The 23,187-nt window shown below is 45.0% G+C and overlaps 1 protein-coding gene across 4 annotated transcripts in view; it reads left to right on the forward strand.

Annotated features, from left to right (window-relative positions):
- Positions 1–4,753: 4,753 nt before the first annotated feature.
- LOC140908865 (glutamate carboxypeptidase 2-like) overlaps positions 4,754–23,187 on the forward strand; it is a 55,498-nt gene continuing 37,064 nt past the window's right edge. For 2 of the 4 annotated variants that reach the window (XM_073336788.1, XM_073336814.1), the window contains exons 1-4: positions 5,558–5,858; positions 7,889–7,997; positions 11,977–12,163; positions 13,707–13,808. In XM_073336788.1, the coding sequence (XP_073192889.1) occupies positions 5,741–5,858; positions 7,889–7,997; positions 11,977–12,163; positions 13,707–13,808 (516 nt within the window). In that variant the 5' untranslated portion in view covers positions 5,558–5,740. Of the gene's footprint in view, positions 4,954–5,194; positions 5,326–5,557; positions 5,859–7,888; positions 7,998–11,976; positions 12,164–13,706; positions 13,809–23,187 lie in introns of those variants that run through there. The other 2 variants (XM_073336796.1, XM_073336805.1) reach the window with 2 other exon arrangements.

The raw sequence follows: 23,187 nt of genomic DNA on the forward strand, positions 1-23,187 counted from the left end.
CGTGTTGTTTAATTAGCTGGTGGCAACAGCTGATTTCCTTTGTTTTTCTTTCTCAGCTCTTCCCCGGAGGGGAGTGAAAGGGCTTGAGAGTACCCTACAGGAAGGAATTTCCAAGTGCGCCTTCCTGGGTCCCAGGGGTGGTTTTTTTTGCACTTGGGTGATGGCAGCATCTACCCATCCAAGGTCAGAGAAAAGCTGTACTTTGGGAGTTTAATACAAGCCTGGAGTGGCCAATTTTAATTTTTAGAATTCATGCAGGCTCCCACCTTCTGCACTCGAAGTGCCAGAGTGGGGAATCAGCCCTGACAGCAGCCAGTGGGAACTATGCTCCTAAATCACTAAGTACTAATCCACAAAGAGTCTTAGGCACTAAAGTGGTCGTTAGGCACTGAAGTCCAACATTTAGGAGCCAGTGAGATCCCCCAAACCCATACTCAGCTGCCGCTTATCCACATAGGTACCTAAATTCCATAGGCACTTGTTTCCACTGGTAAAGTCCTGTAGGTGCTAATGTTTCTGTCAGGAGGCATGCACAAAACTGTCAAGCTCTTTGGCACCCTAGCTCATGCCTAGATTCACAAGCTAGGCATTTCCCCACCTATTTCACACACAAGCCACACAAAAGATGTGTGGCTGTGTTTATATCCAATAGCCAGGGCACTCCTCTGAGAGACCCAGGATCAAGCCCCTGCTCCAAATCAGACTCAGCAAGGATTCAGACCTGGGTCTCCCACAGTCCAGGCAAGCACCTTGAGTATTCTGGCCTGGGTCTCTCTCACTCTTTCCTGTTGAAGCTGCTCCACTCCGTATAAATAATTCACTATTCATTAGGGCAGAGAGAGAATGTCTGTACAGCCCCTGGGATGGGAAGACCTAGCTTCAAGTCCTTCCTCCAAATCAGGCAGAGCTTGGATTTGAAAACAGATATCCTACATCCCAGTTGAGTGTCCTGACTATAATGGTGTGGGGCCTCTCTCTTTTTTTGAGGGGGTGGAGCTGGGGAGAAAGGACTGACCTGACTTAGTCTCCTAATTCCAGGAGAGGGTTCATAGCTGTGAACCCCAAGTGGAGAGACGTGCCTCCCTTCACCCCAGAGTTAGGCACCGACTACCTTTGAAGAGTGGGGCTTAGGCATTCCTTTTGGCATTTCCTGTTGGCTAGCTCAGCTTGCTGTCTTCAGAGAATCCCAGTCTTAGGCACCTAATTCTCCTGTGGGAGCCTGGGCATCTTCCTTGGGGCTGTGGATTCCACTAGGCAGCAGGGCACCTAAGCACTAGGTGTTGCAATGATGAGTCTACATCCTATGGACAGATTGAGGTCGTCCCCCCCCCAGGAGCTTACAACCTAGGTTGTAAATACATCAGGAAAGGGATATGGAGTGAAAAAACCTGCAAGTAAAAAAAAAAAGTCACCAGTTGCTTCAGTGCCTTCTGTTGGACAGGTACAAAATGGGAGGTGGGTGGCTCAAAGTTGGTTGAGGAAGGGTAGGAGTATGCGTCCCCTACGTTTCATTTCCTGCTGTCCTATTGACACAATCTCTATACACCTCCATTAACTCATCCACAAAGCATGTAACAATAACCTATCTCCCAGAAGAATTGTCAGGTTTAATTAATGGGCTCTTTAGGATAATACTTGGCACTTACAGTGCTTTACATTTACAAAGTAAATTTAATCTTCACAACACTCCTGGGAGATGGGAAAATACTTGCCTTTTTATACACAGGGATACAGGGCTAGCTGCTGATCCTGACTGCAGGTTAATGGTAGTACATTACTTCATAAATTGCCCACAGAAGTAAATGGAACTACTTGAGAAACTACAATTCAGACATAGACAACAAAAACAAACTCACAGCCTCTTCAGCTGACTTGTTTGTGAGGGCAGAATTAACCTTTCCAGGCTCCCAAAACAACCTCTTGTCTCCACACCCGGCAGCTGATAGAGGGTATGTCTACACTGCAATTAGACACCCTGGACTGGCCTGTGCCAGCTGACTCGGGCTTGCAGGGCTCAGTTTAGGGGCTATTTAAATGCAGGGTAGACATATGTTTACTCTTCCTTAAATGGGCTGCAGGCGGGCGAACCCTAGGCTTTTCTATTAACCTTGGCCTTTCTGTGGAGGAATTCTAGAGCGTCTTGCATTCGTCACCATCACCAGTTTAGCTCTGGAACTCCAGTGGGTGGTACACTCCATCAGAGAGCCCCCATAGAGCAAAGATTCGTGAACTTTATTCAGAGTAAATCAATGCAATAACATGCTCATAGCCACAACCTCTACCAGAGATTAAACTAGAAACTCTGCAGCCACTGTAAAGCAAAATTGCAGACTTTTAATTAGTTAATTAATTCCCTATATATGTTATATTATCTGTCTGAGGAGCACCTAGTGCAATGGGGGTCCTAGTCTATGACTAGGCTCCTAGATACTACTGTAATACAAATAAACAAATAATAGAATTAACCAGAAGTGGTTTTATTTGTACTAGGGAAAACTGCATCATGCCAATGACACCAGACTGAATGATCCCAGCTAAGAGATTATCTGTGTCCTGCATCTTAACAGACAGCAGGGTTTTTTGCCCTTCAAACTACTCAAGCTGGAAAAAATAAAGGGAAAAAAAGTCATTCTGCCTCCACCTCCATGTTTCACTAACAAATTAGAATAGCTGGTAGAGACTCCTCTTAGATCGCAGGTGGAGAAGAAATATTAAATTCCCTCATTCTTGTGCCAGTTCCACCTATCCAAATTATCTGTATGGTTTCACATGTGAACTCTATTATCCTGAGTGTAATATATCACACTTTTGTACTTACATAACACCTTCTGCTTACGAGCCTCAAAGTGCAAGACAAATATTATTGAATTAAGCTCATAATGCCCTTGCGTTCTATTTATTTTGTTTATTCAGACTTGGTCACTGCACCTGTCTATGGCTCGAGACGCATTACAAAATTTGATATAAAACAGCTTCAATGCAATATTAGCACAGGGCCCACAAACAGGCCTGCAGATCATTTGAGAAAACACACAGACCTGACAACCCCAGGCAACATCCAGAATCCAGCTTCTCCTCCATCAGATTACACCACTTTACATGATCTGGGAGTGTTTGTCTAGACCATTGAAACACCCTGGTCTGCATAAGGGGAATATTTAATGCACTTGCATCCTTGTGGCTTTTGTGTAGTGAGAGCCTGATCCCACTGAGTTCACTGGGAACAGGACCCAAACCTGACTACAGTGGGGAGATTTATACAGTGCTCCTGAGAACCTTGCAATATCACAGCAAGTGAAGCTTTACTGCTTTGTGCTAGTTTTCTCAGAGTGCTGGGACAGGTGACAGCCCTACAACTGTTCCTCCCGGAAATTTCCCAAACCATTGGCTGCAAGATCCCCTTTGCCAGGGATTGGCTGTGTCCACATGTCTCAAACTGGTGGAACGAAATGCGTAAGATTTCAAAACAATTAATGGATCTTAAGAGCTGTGACGAGAACACAGCAGTGCTGTCTCTCAGGTCTGTCCTCGGTCCACTGGTCTGCAGCTGTTCCAGTGTAAAACAGCTTTCTTCTTCTAGAGGGTTGGAGCTCAGTAAATCAGACAGTGGAGGATAATTCTAAAAGAGAATGGAGCTATGAGGGTGAGAATGTTATGATATCTGAAATCACAGTCCCCAAACATGAGGTGTTGAGTGAGGAACACAGCTGCAACTACCCAGATTTCCACACAGCTTGAGTCCCAGCTTATTCCCCTTTGTTTACCAGGGACTATACCCTTTATGGAATTCCATACCGTACACAGAGACATATAACCCTAGGGGGTGTGGGACCCGGGACGTAGGCCCTTAGTTTCTAATCTGCTGGGGGTGCTTCTCCCCCAAGGTCCACCCAGACCTCACCCCCACTCCACTCCTTCCCCCGTGGCCCCACCCCCTTCGCGCCTCTTCCTGCCCCACCTCGTTCTGCCCCTGCCCCGCCTCGTTTCACCCCTCCCCAAGCATGCTGGGCCCTCGCTCCTCTCCCCTTCCCCGCAGAGCCTCCTGACACCGCGAAACAGCTGATCCGCAGCAGGCGATAGGCGCTGGGGGGGGGGAGGCACTAATCAGCGGGGCCCGCCAGCAGGCAGGAGGCGCTGGGGGGAGGGGGAGATTCTGGTAGGGAGGCTCCTCTTTGCCCCCCCACCCACCTGCCGCTAGCCTCCCCACCCGCCTCCTCACAATTTTATCGAAGCGCAGGGCCCCCCAAAGCGCAGTGCCTGGGACGGTCGCCCCGATTCGCCATACCCAAGGGACGGCTCTGCACGTAACAGCCCATTAATATACTGCAAGTAAATTTACGATAATGAGAAAATAAAGAGAACATAAGAACAAAAGAACGGCCATACTGGGTCAGACCAACAGTCTGTCTAGCCCAGTATCCTGTCTTCCAACAGTGCCCAGTGCTGGGAGCTCCAGAGGCAATGAACAGGACAGGCAATCAAAAAGTGATCCATCCTCTGTCGCCCATTCCCAGCTTCTGGCAAACAGAGGCTAGGTCAGGGTGCGCAAACTACAGCCCGCGGGCTGCGTCCAACACATCAGAAGTTTTAATCCAGCCCTCGAGCTCCAGCCAGGGAGCGGTGTCGGTGGCTTTCCACACGGCTCCCGGAAGCAGCAGTATGTCCCTGCTCCAGCTCCTATGCATAGGGTCAGCCAGAGGGCTAGGCACACTGCCCTCGCCCCAAGCGCCGCTCCCTGCAGCTCCCATTGGCTGCGGTTGCTGGCCAAGGGGAGCTGCGGGGGGTGGCTCTTGGGGTGGGGGCAGTATGCGAAGCCCTCTGGCAGCCCCTACACATCCACGCAGGAGCCGGAGTGGGGCATGCTGCTGCTTCAGAGAGCTGCAGGAGTGTCTGGCCACGCCTCCACAAAGGAGCCAAGGGAGGACATGCCGCTGCTTCTGGGAGCTGCTTGAGGTAAGCACCAACCAGAGCCTGCACCCCTAATTCCCCCTCCCCATGCCCCAAGCCCCTGCCACAGCCCTGATCCCCCTCCTGCCCTCTGAACCCCTCGGTCCCAGCCCAGGGCACCCTCCTCCACTCCAAATCCCTCATCCCCAACCCCACCCCAGAGCCTGCACCCCCAGCCTGAGCCCTCAACCCCCCAGTCCCCAATTTCGTGAGCATTCATGGCCCACCATATAATTTCTGTACCCAGACACCATCCCTGCCCATCCTGGCTAATAACCATTGATGGACCACCTATCCTCCAGAAATTTATCTAGAGGCAGAAATGAAGCCTGACGGAGTGGACGCACAGACATAAACAAGTGGGATGTGAGCAAACAGGTAAAAGGAGGGGAAGTGGGGTATGTAAAACGAGGGATCTGTAGAAAGAGCCGCTCAGCCACGCTAGCTTCGCACAGTGACACCCCCAAACCCTGTTCAGATCATCTTCTCCCTCTCCCGCATGTCGGTCTCCCGGCTTCTTTTCAATTCGCAAGAGGCAGAAGCTGCAAAGTCTGGCTCGGGATCCGGATCGTGCCAAGGGCCTTTGAACCGGGGTGGGGCTGATCTGAGCCCGTCTCTAACTGAAACACGTTGCAAATTCCTGCTCCCCCTAAGAGGCCGGAGACTTGCGGGGCTGCCTCCAGGGAGGCGCCGTAGCCCGGAATCCCCCTTCCCTGCCTGCGGGAGCGAACCGGACTTCGCCCCGCCCAGGGCCGGATCGCCGGGCGGCGCAGAGCGGCCAGACCGGGCCAGCATGTGGGCCGCGCTCCGGAGCGGCGCCGAGCGGACCTCGCCGCGGGGCAGCCGGGGTCGCGTCTGGGCCCTGAGCCTGGGGGTGGCGGCCGCGCTGCTCCTGCTCGGCTTCCTCATCGGTACTGTGCTAAGCAGCGGGCTCGCCAGCCTGGGCGGCTCTGCTTTCCCGGCCCGGGGCGAGCTCGGGGCCAGGCGGTGGGGAGGGGAGGAGGGCTCTGGCTGGGATAAAGGGGTGGGGGCCCACTCAGGGAGTGAGCCCCTTTAGATCGGGTGAGGTTTGTTTGCGCTTCTCTAGGCCAGTGGTTTTCAAACTTTTTTTTCTGGCGACCCAGTTGAAGAAAATGGTTGATGATGCCCCGCTGGGCATGAGGGGTTTGGGGTGCGGGGGGTGAGGGCTGCGGGGTGGGGCTGGGAATGAGGGTTCAGGGTGTGAGAGGGGGCTCAGGGCTGGGGCAGGGGGTTGGGGTACGGGAGGGGGTCAGGGCTCTGGGCTGGGGGTGCAGGCTCTCGGGTGGGGCCGGGGATGAGGAGTTTGGGGTGCAGGAAGGGGCTTCGGGCTTGAGGGGGGGCTCATGGCTGGAGCAGTGGGGTTGGGACATGGGCTTACCTCTGGTGGCTCCTGGTCAGCAGTGCAGCCTGGGTGCAGAGGCAGGCTTCCCACCTGTCCTGGCACCGCGGACTGCGCTGCGTCCCGGAAGCAGCCAGCAGCAGGTCCGGCTCCTAGGTGGAGGTACACAAGTGGCCCTGCACGGTTCTCCCCCAACAGGCACCGTCCCCCCAGCTGCCATTGACCGATTCCTGGCCATTGGGAGTGTGGAGCCAGTGCTCAGGGCAGGGATAGTGCGCAGAGCCTCATGGCCCTCCTGCCCAGGAGCCGGACCTGCTGCTGGCCACTTCTGTGGCACAGCGCGGTGTCAGAACAGGTAGGGACTAGCCTGCCTTAGCTGGGCAGCACCATCATCGGGACTTCTAACGGCTCAGTCAGTGGTGCTGACCAGAGCCTCTGCGACCCAATGCCTTACATTCCACGACCCAGTACTGGGTTGCGACCCGCAGTTTGAAAACCACTGCTCTAGGAGAGCAAGCCTGCTCCACTTTGCTATCGCTCACTGCGGGGGTAAAGTGCCCTGTATAACACCCTGGACCGGGGCAGCCGGATCAGCCCCTGATTCGCAGCAACTGAGCTCACAAGCAAGCACTTGGGGGGGGGGGGGGAAATTGGTGTTTAACCGGAGAGTTTTAGGTGTGATTGTTTTACACATTTACTGGGGAGAGGAATAGCAGAGACAGGGCCAGAACAAAAGACAGAAGAGAGACACACACTGAAAGAATGAGAGAGACACACTGAAACAAAGAGCCCCAGATGAATAGCCACAGACTGGCTGGGAGAGAGCACTCGCTTTTTCCCTTGGAGGGAGGTTTTTCTTTTAACTCCTCATCTTCCCTACCACTGAACTGAGCATTTTCCATCGGAAACTTCCATTTCCCCCCAGTTCCACAGGTTAAAAGGGAGCAGTAATGGAAAAAGGTATAAGAAAAGGCCCCAAAAGCCCTACCTTTAATCTTGGGGGAGTGTCTTTGTCGTTTATTCATGGTTTGTGTCCCTAGAAAGCCTTAGCTGAATTATTTTCAGAAATATCAGAAGCAAAACAATCATTACAACAGTTAACTTTTGTTTAAGGAGACATTATAATAACAGATGTTTCATAGGACAGACGTTTGGAGTATGCAGAGACCAAAGTCACAGAGATTTACATGTCACTCCATGAATTTGCAACCCACGTCCTTTGCTTCTGTGTGTCTTTCTAAAGATGTTGTCTTTCTGCTGAGATGAATTGAACCAACATGCACTAAGGTGATTAGTCATTTGGTGGCCTGGTGCTTATTGGACAGTAGATGGAACTCTTCAAAATCCACAGTCAAGTAGGGTTGCATTCCGGCTGTCTTATCTATCCAGGCTATAAGCTCTTACTTTGTGTTGGCTCAATGTCTCGCACATCAGACTTTGATCTTGGTTGGGTCCTCTAAACACTCGTGTAATAAAATCAACAATAAAAGGCATGATAAAACCTTGATGTGATACTGAAGGATATTGTCATGGGCCATAGAAATAATGTTTTCTTAGTGCTCTTATCATTGTGTTTTGCAGGCTGGTTTACAAAACCTACTGATGAGGTAACAGCCACTAATTCTCATGAAAAGGTGAAGAAGGCATTTATGGCTGAAATGAAAGCTGAAAACATCAAGCAGTTTCTATAGTAAGTGAAGTCTGTACTTACCTATCCACAACATTCATCTGTGATCAACTAGTACAATGACTAGGTTTGTGAACAGACTTTGGGTTATAGCCTGTGTCTAAAATACCCATGTGAGTCATATTTGACAGTGGAGCCCATCACAGGTCCTCCTGTTGCTTCTTAATTTCTGTGGAAAACAGTGGTCCCTTTATAGAGAGCAAGGACCAATGATTTCAGAGTGGTCAGACCCTCACTCTGTGCTTCTCTGGTGTGGTAATCAATTTAAGAGGACTCAGAGGTCAAGGCTGTCACCCCATCACAGCCCAGCCTTCCCCACTGCAGCCAGGTTCCATTTGCAGGGGAGTGTTCACCGTGCATCAATTTTCAGGCAATGCTCTGACTTCAAAGGGAGATATACAAGTGGATCGGGGACCTAAATCAGGAGTGACTCCACTGAAATTAGCGGAGTTACACCAGTGTAAATGGGAGGAGAACCAGGCAGCAGGTCCTTGCCTTCCAGACTATTTGCAGGTTAGCCCCTCCTACCTGTCTGCTCTTGTCTCCTACTCACATTTGCTATGTCCAATCACATGTCCTTTTTATTTTCGTCTGCCACTCTTACTCTGGCGACGCCTTCCATGTGGACCCTATGTCTGGAATCTCCTTTCTGACATGCCTTTAAGATCTACTCCTTTGTGATGCGAATAATTTATATGGGAATCTGGAGATGGGGTAGATACCAGCTGGTCAATTTAAAATCTGACCAATTACTGCAAAATATATCTGTGGTTCTCACGCCTTCAAGTTCCTTCTTAAGGATACATTTAATCCAAAAGGCTTATTCCACTCACCCATCCCAAAGCATGTTAACTAGGAGGGTAGGCTCAGATCGTCTGTGGTATTTAGGCTCTTAGCTCCCACTGATTTCAGATTTGAGGATCTGGTCCATAATGTTTTAAATAATCTTGTCCTTGTTTTAAAGCCCAGCTGGAAGGCTGTTAGCATCTCCTGAAAATTCAGACAATGATACAAGGGGGTGGGGGGAGCATAGATTTAAAAAAAAACATAGTAGTCCTTAATTTCCATAATTTATTCTAGAAACTTTAATTAGGGAAAAGTTGAGACACATTTAGTAATGTATATGATGTGGTTGGGTAAATTTATTAGTAGTCTCTTAATGGAGTCCAGCATTTGTTAGAAGCTACTATTAATTCCAGTCAGGAACAGACCAGAGACCTCTGTTTATTGCTAGTAATTAACTTTCAGTGTAAAAAAGTATCAGTGATTTAGGGATTCTGCCTTACATATAACTCCCAACCTTTTAAAAAACACATGGTTGTGCCTGGGTGGAAATGTTCTTAGAAAAACAATCTCACTGGATGAGATCATGGCAAATCCACTGATTTAATGTTAAATGCATTTGCCACAAACCATTGCAATTATTAAATTACCCTGGACTAAATAAGCTCAGGCTAAAGGCCCAGGATTGTATCGGAAATAAAATTTTAACCCAGGATTTGGTTATTACCAAAGTAAGATGGTTGCTAAACATTCTTGCGGTGGGATTGCTTTATGCCATCAGAACTCCCTGTCTCTATGCCTAACATTGCTGCCTCAGCTTTTGAAACAAAGGCAGCTCTGAGGTCGGCTACGGCAGGAACACAACAGTAATACTGAACAGCAGATTGGTGCAGGAAATGAACCCAACATCCAATAAAAACAGCAAAGGGAATATAAGGATGGAGAATTCAATTACTGTGTTTGAAATGGATCATAGCCAGGAGGATCCTGGGAGTTAAACGTTCCCAACTCTAATGAAAAATGCCACTCTCTCTTTAATGACCACAAATGGTCCGAGCCTCAGTTCTGCATGTCACCTCCACCAGAACAGTCTCCCCCACACCATGTTAGGACATGGGCTTAATATTAACTCAGGGAATATTGGGTTATCCACAGACATTCTTTGTAAAAGTAGAGGAACACAGGTCTTCCAGAGTGCTCACTTTGCCAGCTCTGTTCTCATTGATCTAAGAAGCAAGGGTCAAAGTTGTTCTCAATCATACCTCTGTAGTTCACATAATATTGCATGACTGAGTCATATAGTGACTCTAGGGCTTGGCTAGTAACTGCTCTCTGTAAAAGTTGCATTGCCTGATCTTCACCAGAGTGCTAGAGTATCAGGAATTCTCCCCAGGTTAGGGCTCATATGCCACTGTACACAAGGGTGCCCTAAATGTGGCAGATGGAATGTACTTACACATACATAATCTAGTATTTTCAAAAAGCAATATCAGTGTAATGAAAAAAGTAAGTATTTAATTAAGTGATGTAAAACAAAGGAAGCACTAGATACATATGCACATTGGTAGGCAGCCTCCCAGACTACCATATTTTTGTAAAGGTTAAATAAACACTACATTTAATTCAGATGTTACATCGGTAACATTTGCAAGACAGGAGGAAAAGCTACAGTCCTTTCAGTTTAGTGGACTGATCTGAGGTCTCATGTCCTTTGTCTGCATCCAAAAAAAAGCTTAAGGCAGGCAGCATGACACTATCTTCAAAGGCAGTGAGGAGAGCAGAACTGTTTGAACTGGTTACTTAGGGTAAAAATGTCTGAAGTGCCTAAGTCTCTTAGAACTTAAAGTCCCATTTTCAAAAATGACTTAGGTTCCTAACTTTCACTGAAAGTTAATTGGAGTTAGGCTCCTAAGGACCAGATTTTTAAAGGTATTTAAGCCCCTAAAAGTCCAGACAGGATTTTCAAAAGTGCCTAGACACCTAATTCCAGTGAAATCAGTGGGAGGTAGACATCTAGGTGCTTTTGAAAGGCATGTATGTGCATCTTTAGGTGCCTAAAGACCTTCAATATTTTGGCCTCAGTCATTTGAAAATGGAACTGTTTGTGAATCACTATCAAGCTGATAGTGATTTCTTCAAATGGATTTGTTATAAATACTGGCCAAATAAATATCTGGATACTTGTATCACCCCCCTCACCATAGTATCGGAGTGCCTCACAAACAGTAGATGAGTTTGTACCCACAGCCCCACTGTGAGCTATGGAAGTGTTTTTCCCATTATACAGATAGAAAACTGAGGTTAAGTGACTTGCCCAAGCTCATATAGGAAGTCTGTAGCAGAGCTAATGTCTCTTTCCAGTGCCCTAACCACAAAGCCATCCTTCCTCAATCGTCTCCATAAATAATATTTCAGAACTATGGTTGTTCACAACCTTTTTTCAGACTGTTCATTCTGTCTATTCGCTGTTCATTATTCATGATATGCAATGGGTCAGCTAGGTCACAAGGTACTGTTTTTTTAATCTCTGATTGGATGACTGAATCTTTTTAAAGAGGCAAATAGCAATAATCAACTTACAGGGTAAATTTTTTTTGGACAAATAAACATTTGTGCCAAAATTCATTAAGACTTGGGAAGAACATCATGAATATTGCATATCATATGGCCCCCTGAACAGTAGCAAATCAAATATAGAGATCAGATTTTCAATAAATTAGTAAATCAGTGTTTCTTCAGTGTTTGGCTGTAGTACAGGGGAATAATAATAATATCTAGTTCTTATCAGTAGATCTCCAAGTGCTTTACAAAGGAGGTCAATATCATTATCGCTGTTTTAGAGAGATGGTGAAACTGAGTCACAGAGTGGTGAAGGCCTCATCCAGCAGGCCAATGGTAGAGCTGGGAATAGAACCCAGGTCTCCTGAATTTCAATGCAGTGATCTATTCACTAGGCAACACAGCAGGGGGCAGTAGTAGTAGTTGAGAGGAAATTGAATTCTTTGATGTCTATGTTTATAAAACTAACTTAAAACCATAGGTACAGGGATGACAGAGTAGCTGGTTTATTCTGGGTAGTTCTGATGGCTTTTTATATGTTTTAAAATGTACTTGTTTCCAGTTAAATCAAGGTTGCTTCTAATTACAAAGTCCAGTTCCTAGTATTGACTGCTAATAAATGCCCATTTCTTTTCCCCAGTAATTTTACACAGCATCCTCATCTCGCAGGCACAGATGAGAACCTGCGCTTTGCACAGCAAATCCAAGGCCAGTGGAAGGAATTTGGATTGGATTCGGTTGAGCTGGCTCACTATGATGTCCTGTTGTCCTACCCTAATAAAACGAATCCCAACTACATCTCAATTATTGATGAGCATGGAAATGAGGTAAAGAAGACATCAGGTTTTGCAACTCATATTTGTCTACACAGGGAAGTTAGTTTAGATCAGAGTAGGATGTGAATTTAAAGTGGAATAGTTAATCCTTATTAACTCACTCTGTGGATGCTCTTTTTCTGGATTGGGAGTGATTTCTTTTGAATTATCTTAGTCCATTGAAGGATTAAGTGGATTAAGATAAGATTAAGATAATTCAGAATAAGAGTGTCCACATAGATAATTAATCAGGATTAGCTCCCCATGTAGACAAACCCTAAGAGGAAAAACTCACTTTCATATACTTTGGGATAAGAAACTGTGGGTTTGGGGAGGGGAAATTCTATCCTCCACTCTGCCAGTGTTTTACTGTATGAAAATCATGTTGGGCCCAAACCAAAGATCATTGAAGTCAGTGGTAAGAGACTGTCACTGACTTCACCAGGCTTTGGACCAAGACTGAGACCTTAATCTTTTTGTACCTTAATTTCCCCTACTGTATATTGGGGATGATAACGCTTGCCCATATTTGTAGAATGTATTGAGATCTATGGATGGAAGAAGTATTACATAAATGCTGCTTATTACTGTTTTATTTTAAACTGCCATGCCAAATACAAGGAGAAAAGAAATTGTGACAGGTTTCAGAGTAGCAGCCGTGTTAGTCTGTATCTGCAAAAAGAACAGGAGTACTTGTGGCACCTTAGAGACTAACCAATTTATTTGAGCGTAAGCTTCCGTGAGCTACAGCTCACTTCATCGGATGCACAGAATGGAACATATAGCAAGAAGATATATATATATATACATGCAGAGAAGGTGGAATTATTATCCTGCGTATAATAGCTCATCTTAATTAATTAGCCTCTTACCGTTTGTATGGCAACTTCCACCTTCTCTGTATGTATATATATATCTTCTTGCTATATGTTCCATTCTGTGCATCCGATGAAGTGAGCTGTAGCTCACGGAAGCTTACGCTCAAATAAATTGGTTAGTCTCTAAGGTGCCACAAGTCCTCCTGTTCTTTTTTTTTTTTTTAAATTGTGTTCTGCTTCATTATTCACATACTTACAGTGGAGGTAATTGTGCTGTGTTCAAACTTTGTAGTTCTAAGGGTGGCAGTGTGTGTCTAGGGCTAGAGCGTGGACCTAAGGCTGTATCTACACAAGCAAAAACTGGATGTGTAGTTCACCACCAGTGCAGCTCCTTTGCTGGTGGAAGCTGTGGTGTATACAAACCTTAGCCCTTTTTACCACTGTGTTGTCTAACCCTGGGTTGCATGTTGTGCAAAGAGAGCCCCATGGGTGGGCCACTGGGCCTGTGCATATTTTATTGAGGCTCCATGCTCGTGCAGGGTCTACCGATTTAGTTCTCTTTGCAAGATCGGGGCTTAAGCCTGCAACCTGAAGCGCATGCCCAGTAGCTGGGCAGGAGGAACCCTGGGTTAGATAGCAGAACTAGATTAATCTAAACCATAACCATCTGAGAAATATGCTCGTTTGGACTGTGCCTCTTTCTAATATTATGTCTTCTTTTTCTTCTTTCACACTAGATCTTCAATACATCATTATTTGAGCCTCCCCCTCCAGGATATGAGACTGTTACAGATGTTGTGCCACCATACAGTGCCTTCTCAGCCCAAGGGGTACCAGAGGTAAAGAGTTTAGAACTCTGAAATTCCAGGCTCCCAGCCATACACTTGGGTTGCCAGTTTTGGTTGGACATATTCCTGGAGGTTTCATCACATGACATAATCTTAAAAGTTTAATCTTTAATTCCTGAAGACTCCTGGACAATGCTGGAGGGTTGGCAACCCTACCCTACACTTATACCATGAGACCACATCATCCCTAAAAAGTGTTAGCCCTTGTGTATTGGGAAAATTTTGAATTAGGAAATTATATTTTCCTGCTTAAATTTTGCCCTCTAGCTTCAGATGGAGAGATGTTTAGTGTTGTTGGCTGCTATATTCCATCCCAGTGATCACTGTAAACTTAGTTTAATGTTTTCAATCTTGGGTAACTAGTCAGGATCCTAAATCCATATTTAAGTATCTAAATAAATAACACTTTTTTCAAAGGTGTTGTGTACCCACAGCTTCTATTGACATCAATAGAAATTCTGAGCTTCAGTATCTCAGAAGATGGTCATATAAACTTGCCATATAAATATAAGGGATCCTGGCCCCATTGAAGTCAATGGGAATTTGCCATTGACTTCAGTGGGGACAGGATTTCGTCCATGGAGAAACTTTGTAACTTATGGGCTTGTCTATTTTGGGAAAACATGTCATGTTAGAAATTGTGTTAACTGACGTGTTTTAATTAGCACAGTGTTAAACGCTACTTTGTCCTTAGTGTAGACAAGGACAGCCATATTTCAAAACAAGTTAGCTTAACCAGCAAGCACAGGTGACTAATATGTATTAAAATACCATGTGCTAGCTAGCACATGTTAAGATACATATTTTTCCTAAGGTAGACATGGAGGTAGATATTCAGAAGGTCAAGTGGCACATAGGTGCTTAACTCCCATTGAAATTCAATAAGAGATAAGTGCTTAAGTGTCCTTTATGCCTCTAAAAATCTACCCCACGGCCTCTCAGGGCAAATTTTTTTTACCATCATGTTAACTAAACAATATGAGTTTAATAACTTTTCTAACATGATGCATTTTACCAGTAGACATGCTCTATTATGAGCAACGAGTATTTAACTGGACCCCAAGTCCTTCAAAATACACTTGTATGAAACATTAGCTGGTGATGAAATGCTCGGTACTCATGGGTATCTGTGTGGTTATACTTTAATCAGCCACACAATCTATGGACCAGTTTCAGAGTAGCAGCCATGTGAGCTCACCTTACCTGATCACTCTTGTTACAGTGTGTATGGTAACACCCATTGTTTCATGTTCTCTGTGTATATAAAATCTCCCCACTGTATTTTCCACTGCATCCGATGAAGTGAGCTGTAGCTCACGAAAGCTTATGCTCAAATACATTTGTTAGTCTCTAAAGTGCCACAAGTCCTCCTGTTCTTTTTACAATCTATGGAGTAATGCCGGGTGCCTTATTGCTGTGCTGCTTCTGAAAGTACCGACGTTTCTGTGAATGCTGCCACAGTGCTAACCCGGCAATATCTTGTGCCACTGTCACTGCCGTGTCATTCTTAGAAAGCTCCACATTTCCAGGAATGATGAAAAATCATTTGGCACTCATCATGGGCAAGATCCTTCATTTCTTATGCACCCAGAACTCCCACTGACGGTGGCTGGAGTATAAGGAATGCAGGATCAGACCCCACTGTGGTGTGGGAAGTTTTGGTTACAAAAAATTCTAGGTAAGCTATCCTTGTCTTAGGGTGAGTGGTTCCTTGAAGGCACTGACCATACCAAATGGATCTGGAAGTCATTGTGTATGAGGGAAATGTGCATACAGCACCAGCTCTTAGGGTAGTGTGTCATGCTGCCCTCTGCGTCCAGTCAGTTGTCCTGCCCTGCAGAAGAGGAGCTAGGGAAAGCTTTTTGTGTCTTTTCCCCCTCCTGCACACATGGGCACGCATCGGGCACAATCTGGCTCTTGTTAAATCCCAGTGCTTCTGTGTTAACGGACGTTTGCACTTTAGAACATTCCGTGGCGTATTAATTTGGGTACCTCCTGTTTTACAGAGGGTTCCAAAGGACAGAGGGTTCCTTGTAAAACTGGTCTGTAGAGCAGGAGCTTTCCTGTGTTATGTCCTTACCGCTCATTAGCGGGTTTAGTCAGCAATTCGTAAGATTAGAAAAGATTTATTCGTGCACAATACCTTTCTTGACTATTTAATTCAGGCTGTTAATTACTATTTTTTTGCAGTTTAGTAATAGGCTGCTCAAGTCCAGAAAATTAAAGGTATCCTGCTCACAGTTTGGTTTAATATTCAGAGGTAGCTGGAAAATCAGACCAGATAATGTCTATTCACCAGGGAATTTTCAGTTAATGAGATTTTGTAGAACTGCAGCAGGACATTTGGAGCATGGTGTATGGGCACATGCATGGATTATGACCTCCTGTCATAAAATAGTATCCTGAGAAAAACACTATGACTGTGTCATTCTATTTGGTCTCTGGTGAGCCACAATAAGTGATAGAAAGTAGGGGAACAATACAAATAGATCTGAAAGGCTGAAGCCTCCTTTTCGAAAAACTAATTAAAATTAAATACATGAATGTTATCTGAGAGAAAAGAATGATGCCTGAGAGACACCAGACTGTCTCTTCAAAGAATCGGATGCTAATTGTTCCTTACTCGTGATCACAGTGTTGGCAAAATCTTCATACTTCTAGCTAGTGCTATCAACAATAAACTATTCCAATGGGCTGCTCCATTACATATCAGAAACTTCCAGATGATGGGTTTTCTTTTTATACTAACTATACGCTTTTACCCTCCCCTCCATACAGTTAGTTTAGTGCTTGTGAGAAGTCCCAAGTCAGCAGACCTGGAAGCTTGAAGTCTTTAGTTTCTCCATACAACAGATACAGTACGGTCTACATCAGTGCCAACTGCCCCACCCTGTTGTTTATTATTAGTATAATCGTATGACGTAGGGGCCCCAAACACTATCAGGGCTCTGTTGTGCCAGGCACATAGTAAGAGACAGTCCCAATCCCAACGACGTTACAATCTAAGCAAACAAGGCAAACAGAGGGTGGCAGAAAGAAAGAATTATCCTCATTCACAGGTGGGGAACTGATACACAGAGGGGAGTGACTTGCCTGAGGGCAACCAGGAAGTCTGTGACTGTCAAGAATTAACAGGTTTGGTGAGTCCTAGTCCAGTGTCCCAACCACAAGACCATCCTTGCCTAGGCACAGTGGCCTTCCCATTAGTCTGAATACTATCACTAATAGTTTCTGTATCAATCATGGAACATTATGGAGTAGGCCCTCAAAGAATCAATCCTGAAGCACTTACATGAGAGGAAAGTGATCAGGAACAGTCAGCATGGATTCACCAAGGGAAGGTCATGCCTGACTAATCTAATCGCCTTCTATGATGAGATTACTGGTTCTGTGGATGAAGGGAAAGCAGTGGATGTATTGTTTCTTGACTTTAGCAAAGCTTTTGACACGGTCTCCCACAGTATTCTTGTCAGCAAGTTAAAGAAGTATGGGCTGGATGAATGCACTATAAGGTGGGTAGAAAGTTGGCTAGATTGTCGGGCTCAACGGGTAGTGATCAATGGCTCCATGTCTAGTTGGCAGCCGGTGTCAAGCAGAGTGCCCCAGGGGTCGGTCCTGGGGCCGGTTTTGTTCAATATCTTCATAAATGATCTGGAGGATGGTGTGGATTGCACTCTCAGCAAATTTGTGGATGATACTAAACTGGGAGGAGTGGTAGATACGCTGGAGGGCAGGGGTAGGATACAGAAGGACCTAGACAAATTGGAGGATTGGGCCAAAAGAAATCTGATGAGGTTCAATAAGGATAAGTGCAGGGTCCTGCACTTAGGACGGAAGAACCCAATGCACAGCTACAGACTAGGGACCGAATGGCTAGGCAGCAGTTCTGCGGAAAAGGACCTAGGGGTGACAGTGGACGAGAAGCTGGATATGAGCCAGCAGTGTGCCCTTGTTGCCAAGAAGGCCAATGGCATTTTGGGATGTATAAGTAGGGGCATAGCGAGCAGATCGAGGAATGTGATCGTCCCTCTCTATTCGACATTGGTGAGGCCTCATCTGGAGTACTGTGTCCAGTTTTGGGCCCCACACTACAAGAAGGATGTAGATAAATTGGAGAGAATCCAGCGAAGGGCAACAAAAATGATTAGGGGTCTGGAACACATGACTTATGAGGAGAGGCTGAGGGAACTGGGATTGTTTAGTCTGCAGAAGAGAAGAATGAGGGGGGATTTGATAGCTGCTTTCAACTACCTGAGAGGTGGTTCCAGAGAGGATGGTTCTAGACTATTCTCAGTGGTGGAAGAGGACAGGACAAGGAGTAATGGTCTCAAGTTGCAGTGGGGGAGGTTTAGGTTGGATATTAGGAAAAACTTTTTGACTAGGAGGGTGGTGAAACACTGGAATGCGTTACCTAGGGAGGTGGTAGAATCTCCTTCCTTAGAAGTTTTTAAGGTCAGGCTTGACAAAGCCCTGGCTGGGATGATTTAATTGGGGATTGGTCCTGCTTTGAGCAGGGCGTTGGACTAGATGACCTCCTGAGGTCCCTTCCAACCCTGATATTCTATGATTTTATGTGGGCTCCTTTAGGAGGGGCAATGTAAGATATGATTGGTACAACTGCACAAGATACAGAGCCCCTTTTCACTTGTGAGTTATGTTTTAGCCAGGGATGACCACTCCATTATCAGCTCATTATATGTATGGGCCAAATCCTGCTTGCTGTACTTCCCTGACATGCTCTTGGGAGCGTGTTCAGATCATATTATTGAACTGAAGGAAAACTTGGGGTGACTGCCTTGTTTCAGATAGAATTCTGCCTTCTTTGGGTACAGTACGACCACCCCCATCAGGGCTGATGCATACCTACAGTACATAAAAATATTGTTGATGAGGAAATTTATGCTACTTGTGAATTTGGCCCCATGCACGCAGCAGAAGAAGAAGATGGCAACTTGCTCTTTGTGGGTATAAATGGGACCTCCGCCAGGAAGCAGAAGCTCATGCAGCTTGGAGCAGCACTCCCCCTAACCAACAAACGCAGGCAAGAACACATCATAGCTAGAGCCCTACCAAATTCATGGTCCGTTTTGGTCAATTTCACGGCCATAGGGTTTTAAAAATCATAAATTTCATGATTTCAGCTATTTAAATCTGAAATGTCACAGTCTAGGGGTCTCGACCCAAAAAGGAGTTTTTTGGGTGGGTTGCAAGGTTATTGTAAGGGGGGTTGAGGTTCTACTACCCTGACTTCTGTGCTGCTGCTGGCGGCAGTGCTGCCTTCAGAGCTGGGCGTCTGGCCAACAGCTGCTGCTCTCCCGCCGCCCAGCTCTGAAGGCAGCATGGAAGTAAGGATGGCAATACCATGACCGCCCTAAAATAAATTTGCAGCCCCCCCCCCGCAACTCCCTTTTGGGTCAGGACCCCCGATTTGAGAAATTCCGGTCTCCCCCGTGAAATCTGTATAGGATAAAAGCACACAAAAGACCAGATTTCACAGGGGGACACCAGATTTAACAGTCCGTGACACGTTTTTCATGGCCGTGAATTTGGTAGGGCCCTAATCATAGCACTGTGCTGAGAGCTCCACTGCCAGCCTCCCTGTTGCGGGAGTGACTAAGATCCTGGTCCACAAGGCACTTTAAAGGATGAGTGCAAGCTGCTTCAAAGACCACCATTCATGACCTCTAAAATAATTGTGCTTTTCAGGAACATTACAACTAGATGGGCTCACCAGAAGGCTCTTGTGTGCAGACAAAGCGCAGTTCAGTATCAAGACTGCAGCTATGGAACAGAGGAGATCATAGGATTGCCATATGGGATCAGATTTAAGTCTATCTATTCCAGTGTCCTGTCTCTGACATTGGTCAAACTGGACAGTCTCTACGTAAAAGAATAAATGGACACAAATCAGATGTCAAGAATTATAACATTCATAAACCAGTTGGAGAACACTTCAATCTCTCTGGTCACGCAATCACAGACATGAAGGTTGCTATCTTAAAACAAAAAAACTTCAAATCCAGACTCCAGCGAGAAACTGCTGAATTGGAATTCATTTGCAAATTGGATACTATTAATTTAGGCTTAAATAGAGACTGGGAGTGGCTAAGTCATTATGCAAGGTAGCCTGTTTCCTCTTGTTTTTTCCTACCCCCCCCCCCCCCAGATGTTCTGGTTTAACTTGGATTTAAACTTGAAGAGTGGTCAGTTTGGATGAGCTATTACCAGCAGGAGAGTGAGTTTGTGTGTGTATGGGGGTGGGGGGGATGTGAGAAAACCTGGATTTGTGCAGGAAATAGCCCAACTTGATTGTCATGCACATTGTGTAAAGAGTTGTCACTTTGGATGGGCTATCACCAGCAGGAGAGTGAATTTGTGTGGGGGGGTGGAGGGTGAGAAAACCTGGATTTGTGCTGGAAATGGCCCACCTGATGATCACTTTAGATAAGCTATTACCAGCAGGACAGTGGGGTGGGAGGAGGTATTGTTTCATATTCTCTGTGTATATATAAAGCCTGCTGCAGTTTCCACGATATGCATCTGAGGAAGTGAGCTGTAGCTCACAAAAGCTTATGCTCTAATAAATTGGTTAGTCTCTAAGGTGCCACAAGTACTCCTTTTCTTTCTGTCTCTGACAGTATCCAGTGCTAGATCCTTCAGAGGAAGGTGCAAGAACCCTTTAGTAGGCAGATGTGGAGTAATCTGCCCCCATGTAAAGCTCATCCTGCTTTTGAATAGTTAGAGATTGGCTTAAACTCCAAAACATGGGGTTTAATAGTCTTTCCAAAATTTTTGTTATTAATCATAACGCTGGGTATTCTTGGTATCCATATAAATATCCAATTCCCCTTTTAAATCTTGTTAAATGCTTTTTCTCAATGACTTCCTGTGGCAATGCATTCTACAGTTTACACACATTTTGTGTAAAATAATTTCTTGCGTTTCCCACCTTTTCATTTAATTGAATGTCCCCTTGTTCTTGTGTTCCAAGACGGGGACAGAAGTTCCCAATCTCCCTTCTCCAGGCCATTCATTATTTTATTTACTTTTATCATGATTCCCTCGTATTTGTCTCCTTTGTAAGGTAAATAATTGCAATCTGTTCCCTGTCTTCACAGGAAAGTTTTTCCAGACCTTTGATCATTCTTATCACTCATCCCTGAACCCCCTCCAGTTCTGCAATACCCTTTTTCCATGTAGATGATCAGTACTGGATACAGTATTCCAGATGAGGCCACACCATTGATTTATATAAAGACATTATAGTATTCTCCATATTATTCATCATTCTATTCTTTATGCAGCCTAACGTCTTCTTAGTTTTTCTGACCATGTTGAGGGCTAGATGCAAGAACCACCTCTTAGAAAGGGCCTCTTCTGAGGCCTGGTCTACACTACAGCGTTACGTCGACGTAAGGCATCTTACATCAATCTAAGTCTATAAGTGTCTACACTAAAATGTAGCTCCCACTGATGTAACTCGTCCTCTACACCGACTTAATAACTCCACCTCTGCGAGAGGTGTAGCGGTTAAGTCGATGCAGTTAGGTCAACACAGTGTCAGTGTAGGCACTGTATTGCTTACATCGACTTTCAGAAACCATCTCACAGTGCTCCACGCTGGCAGTTAAATTGGTGCAAACACCCTGGTGAGGAGGTGCACTGCTGACACAAGGAGTGTAGTGTGGACATATAGTTGAATCAATTTTACTGCAGTGTCTGCATATCAACATCATTTAGGTCGACTTAATTTTGTAGTTTCAGAGTAGCAGCCGTGTTAGTCTGTATTCGCAAAAAGAAAAGGAGTACTTGTGGCACCTTAGAGACTAACCAATTTATTTGAGCAGAAGTGAGCTGTAGCTCACGAAAGCTTATGGTCAAATAAATTGGTTAGTCTCTAAGGTGCCACAAGTACTTCTTTTCTTTTTAATTTTGTAGTGTAGACTTGTCTTCAGTAACAGTATCCTACATCTTATGAGATCTGAAGAGAGGAAGTACTATAAAAGACAAGAAAACAAAAAGAAAAGAAAATAATGAAGTATATACAATGGGCATAAGGAAGGGGTGAGAATTGCTGTTATCTGTTCTTGGAAAATGAGTAGCGTTTTAAAGCGTGTTACATTTTTAAGTATCATTTAACACCATAACTAGTTACATTTTACGTGACTGTCTTTGTCTGCGTGAGGTTCTGAGTGGTGTTAACAGGGTGGCCAATAAGATCGGGTGAAGATTTTGGAGAAATAGAAATTTTGCTGAAAAATCCATTTTGGAGTCTGAAATTCTTAGTGATTTTGGGTTTAATTCAACAAATAGCTTCTCGGAAAAAAATTCTAAAAAATAGAAATGAAATATTTTCAATATTTTAAAACATTTCATTTTGATTTTTTTTTCTTTTCAAAATGTTTCAATTCAATGAAAATTTTCAAAAAAATTCATTTTGGTTCAAATCAAACCAGATCAATTATTCACTCAGCTCTAATTACCAACAGCAAAGGAGTCAGGTGGCAAAAGAAAGGTAGTGTCCTACCTCAGTAGGATAGCAGAATTGGGCTTACCTGAGTATTCACTGCTAGGCCTGGTCTATGCTTAAAAGTTTTTCCAGCATAGCTATGTCAGTTAGGAGTGGGGGCAGAGGTGGAAAGGGATTGCACCTCTTACAGAAATAGCTATGCTGGCAAAAGCCCTAATGTAGTTGTAGTTATTCAGACAAAAGAAATCCAGTCAGGAAAGGCTGGCAGAATCAAACACTGAATTTGCAAACAGGTAGGGTAGAGGGTACCTGCCAAACTCATGAGCTCTGTCATTAAATTTAAAGAGTCTTGCAAAACTTTAGAACTGAGTCCACAATTAACTCTCACTATTTGCATAATTTTGCATGTTTTTGAAGGGCCATCTCTATAAACTCTGATGATTTCAAAGTATTACAAGCAAATACCAGTGTAAATTATCACAGTATTCTGAAGGGATCTACACTCGCTGTGCAATTCCCAGTGGTATTACTGAAAGCCCTAGTTTTGTTACATATGGAAGTTCATTTTATAGAAAAGATAACTATCTTTTGAAGGAGCCAGGAGTCCAAGTAGGCACCGGTCTTACTAGGGTATAATCGCATATGGATTTTTTTCTTTTCACCCTGCGTGCTCCCAAACGTCTAACATGAGAACTGTATTTAACAAGACTCCTGTTGGACGAGAGCAGTGGGATGTTTTCAAAAAGCACAAACCATTTGAAAAATATGCTGCACCCATAACAATTTGAGTCCTCCACCCATATGACCAGGAAGCAGCATACCACAGTTAGACTTGACTCGACTCCTGGTTATCACCAGGAAACTGTTTGACTGTATAATGTTCCAAAGTGATTTTCTTTG

The sequence above is a fragment of the Lepidochelys kempii genome, chromosome 1 (assembly GCF_965140265.1).
Source record: "Lepidochelys kempii isolate rLepKem1 chromosome 1, rLepKem1.hap2, whole genome shotgun sequence".
Lineage (NCBI taxonomy): Eukaryota > Metazoa > Chordata > Testudines > Cheloniidae > Lepidochelys > Lepidochelys kempii.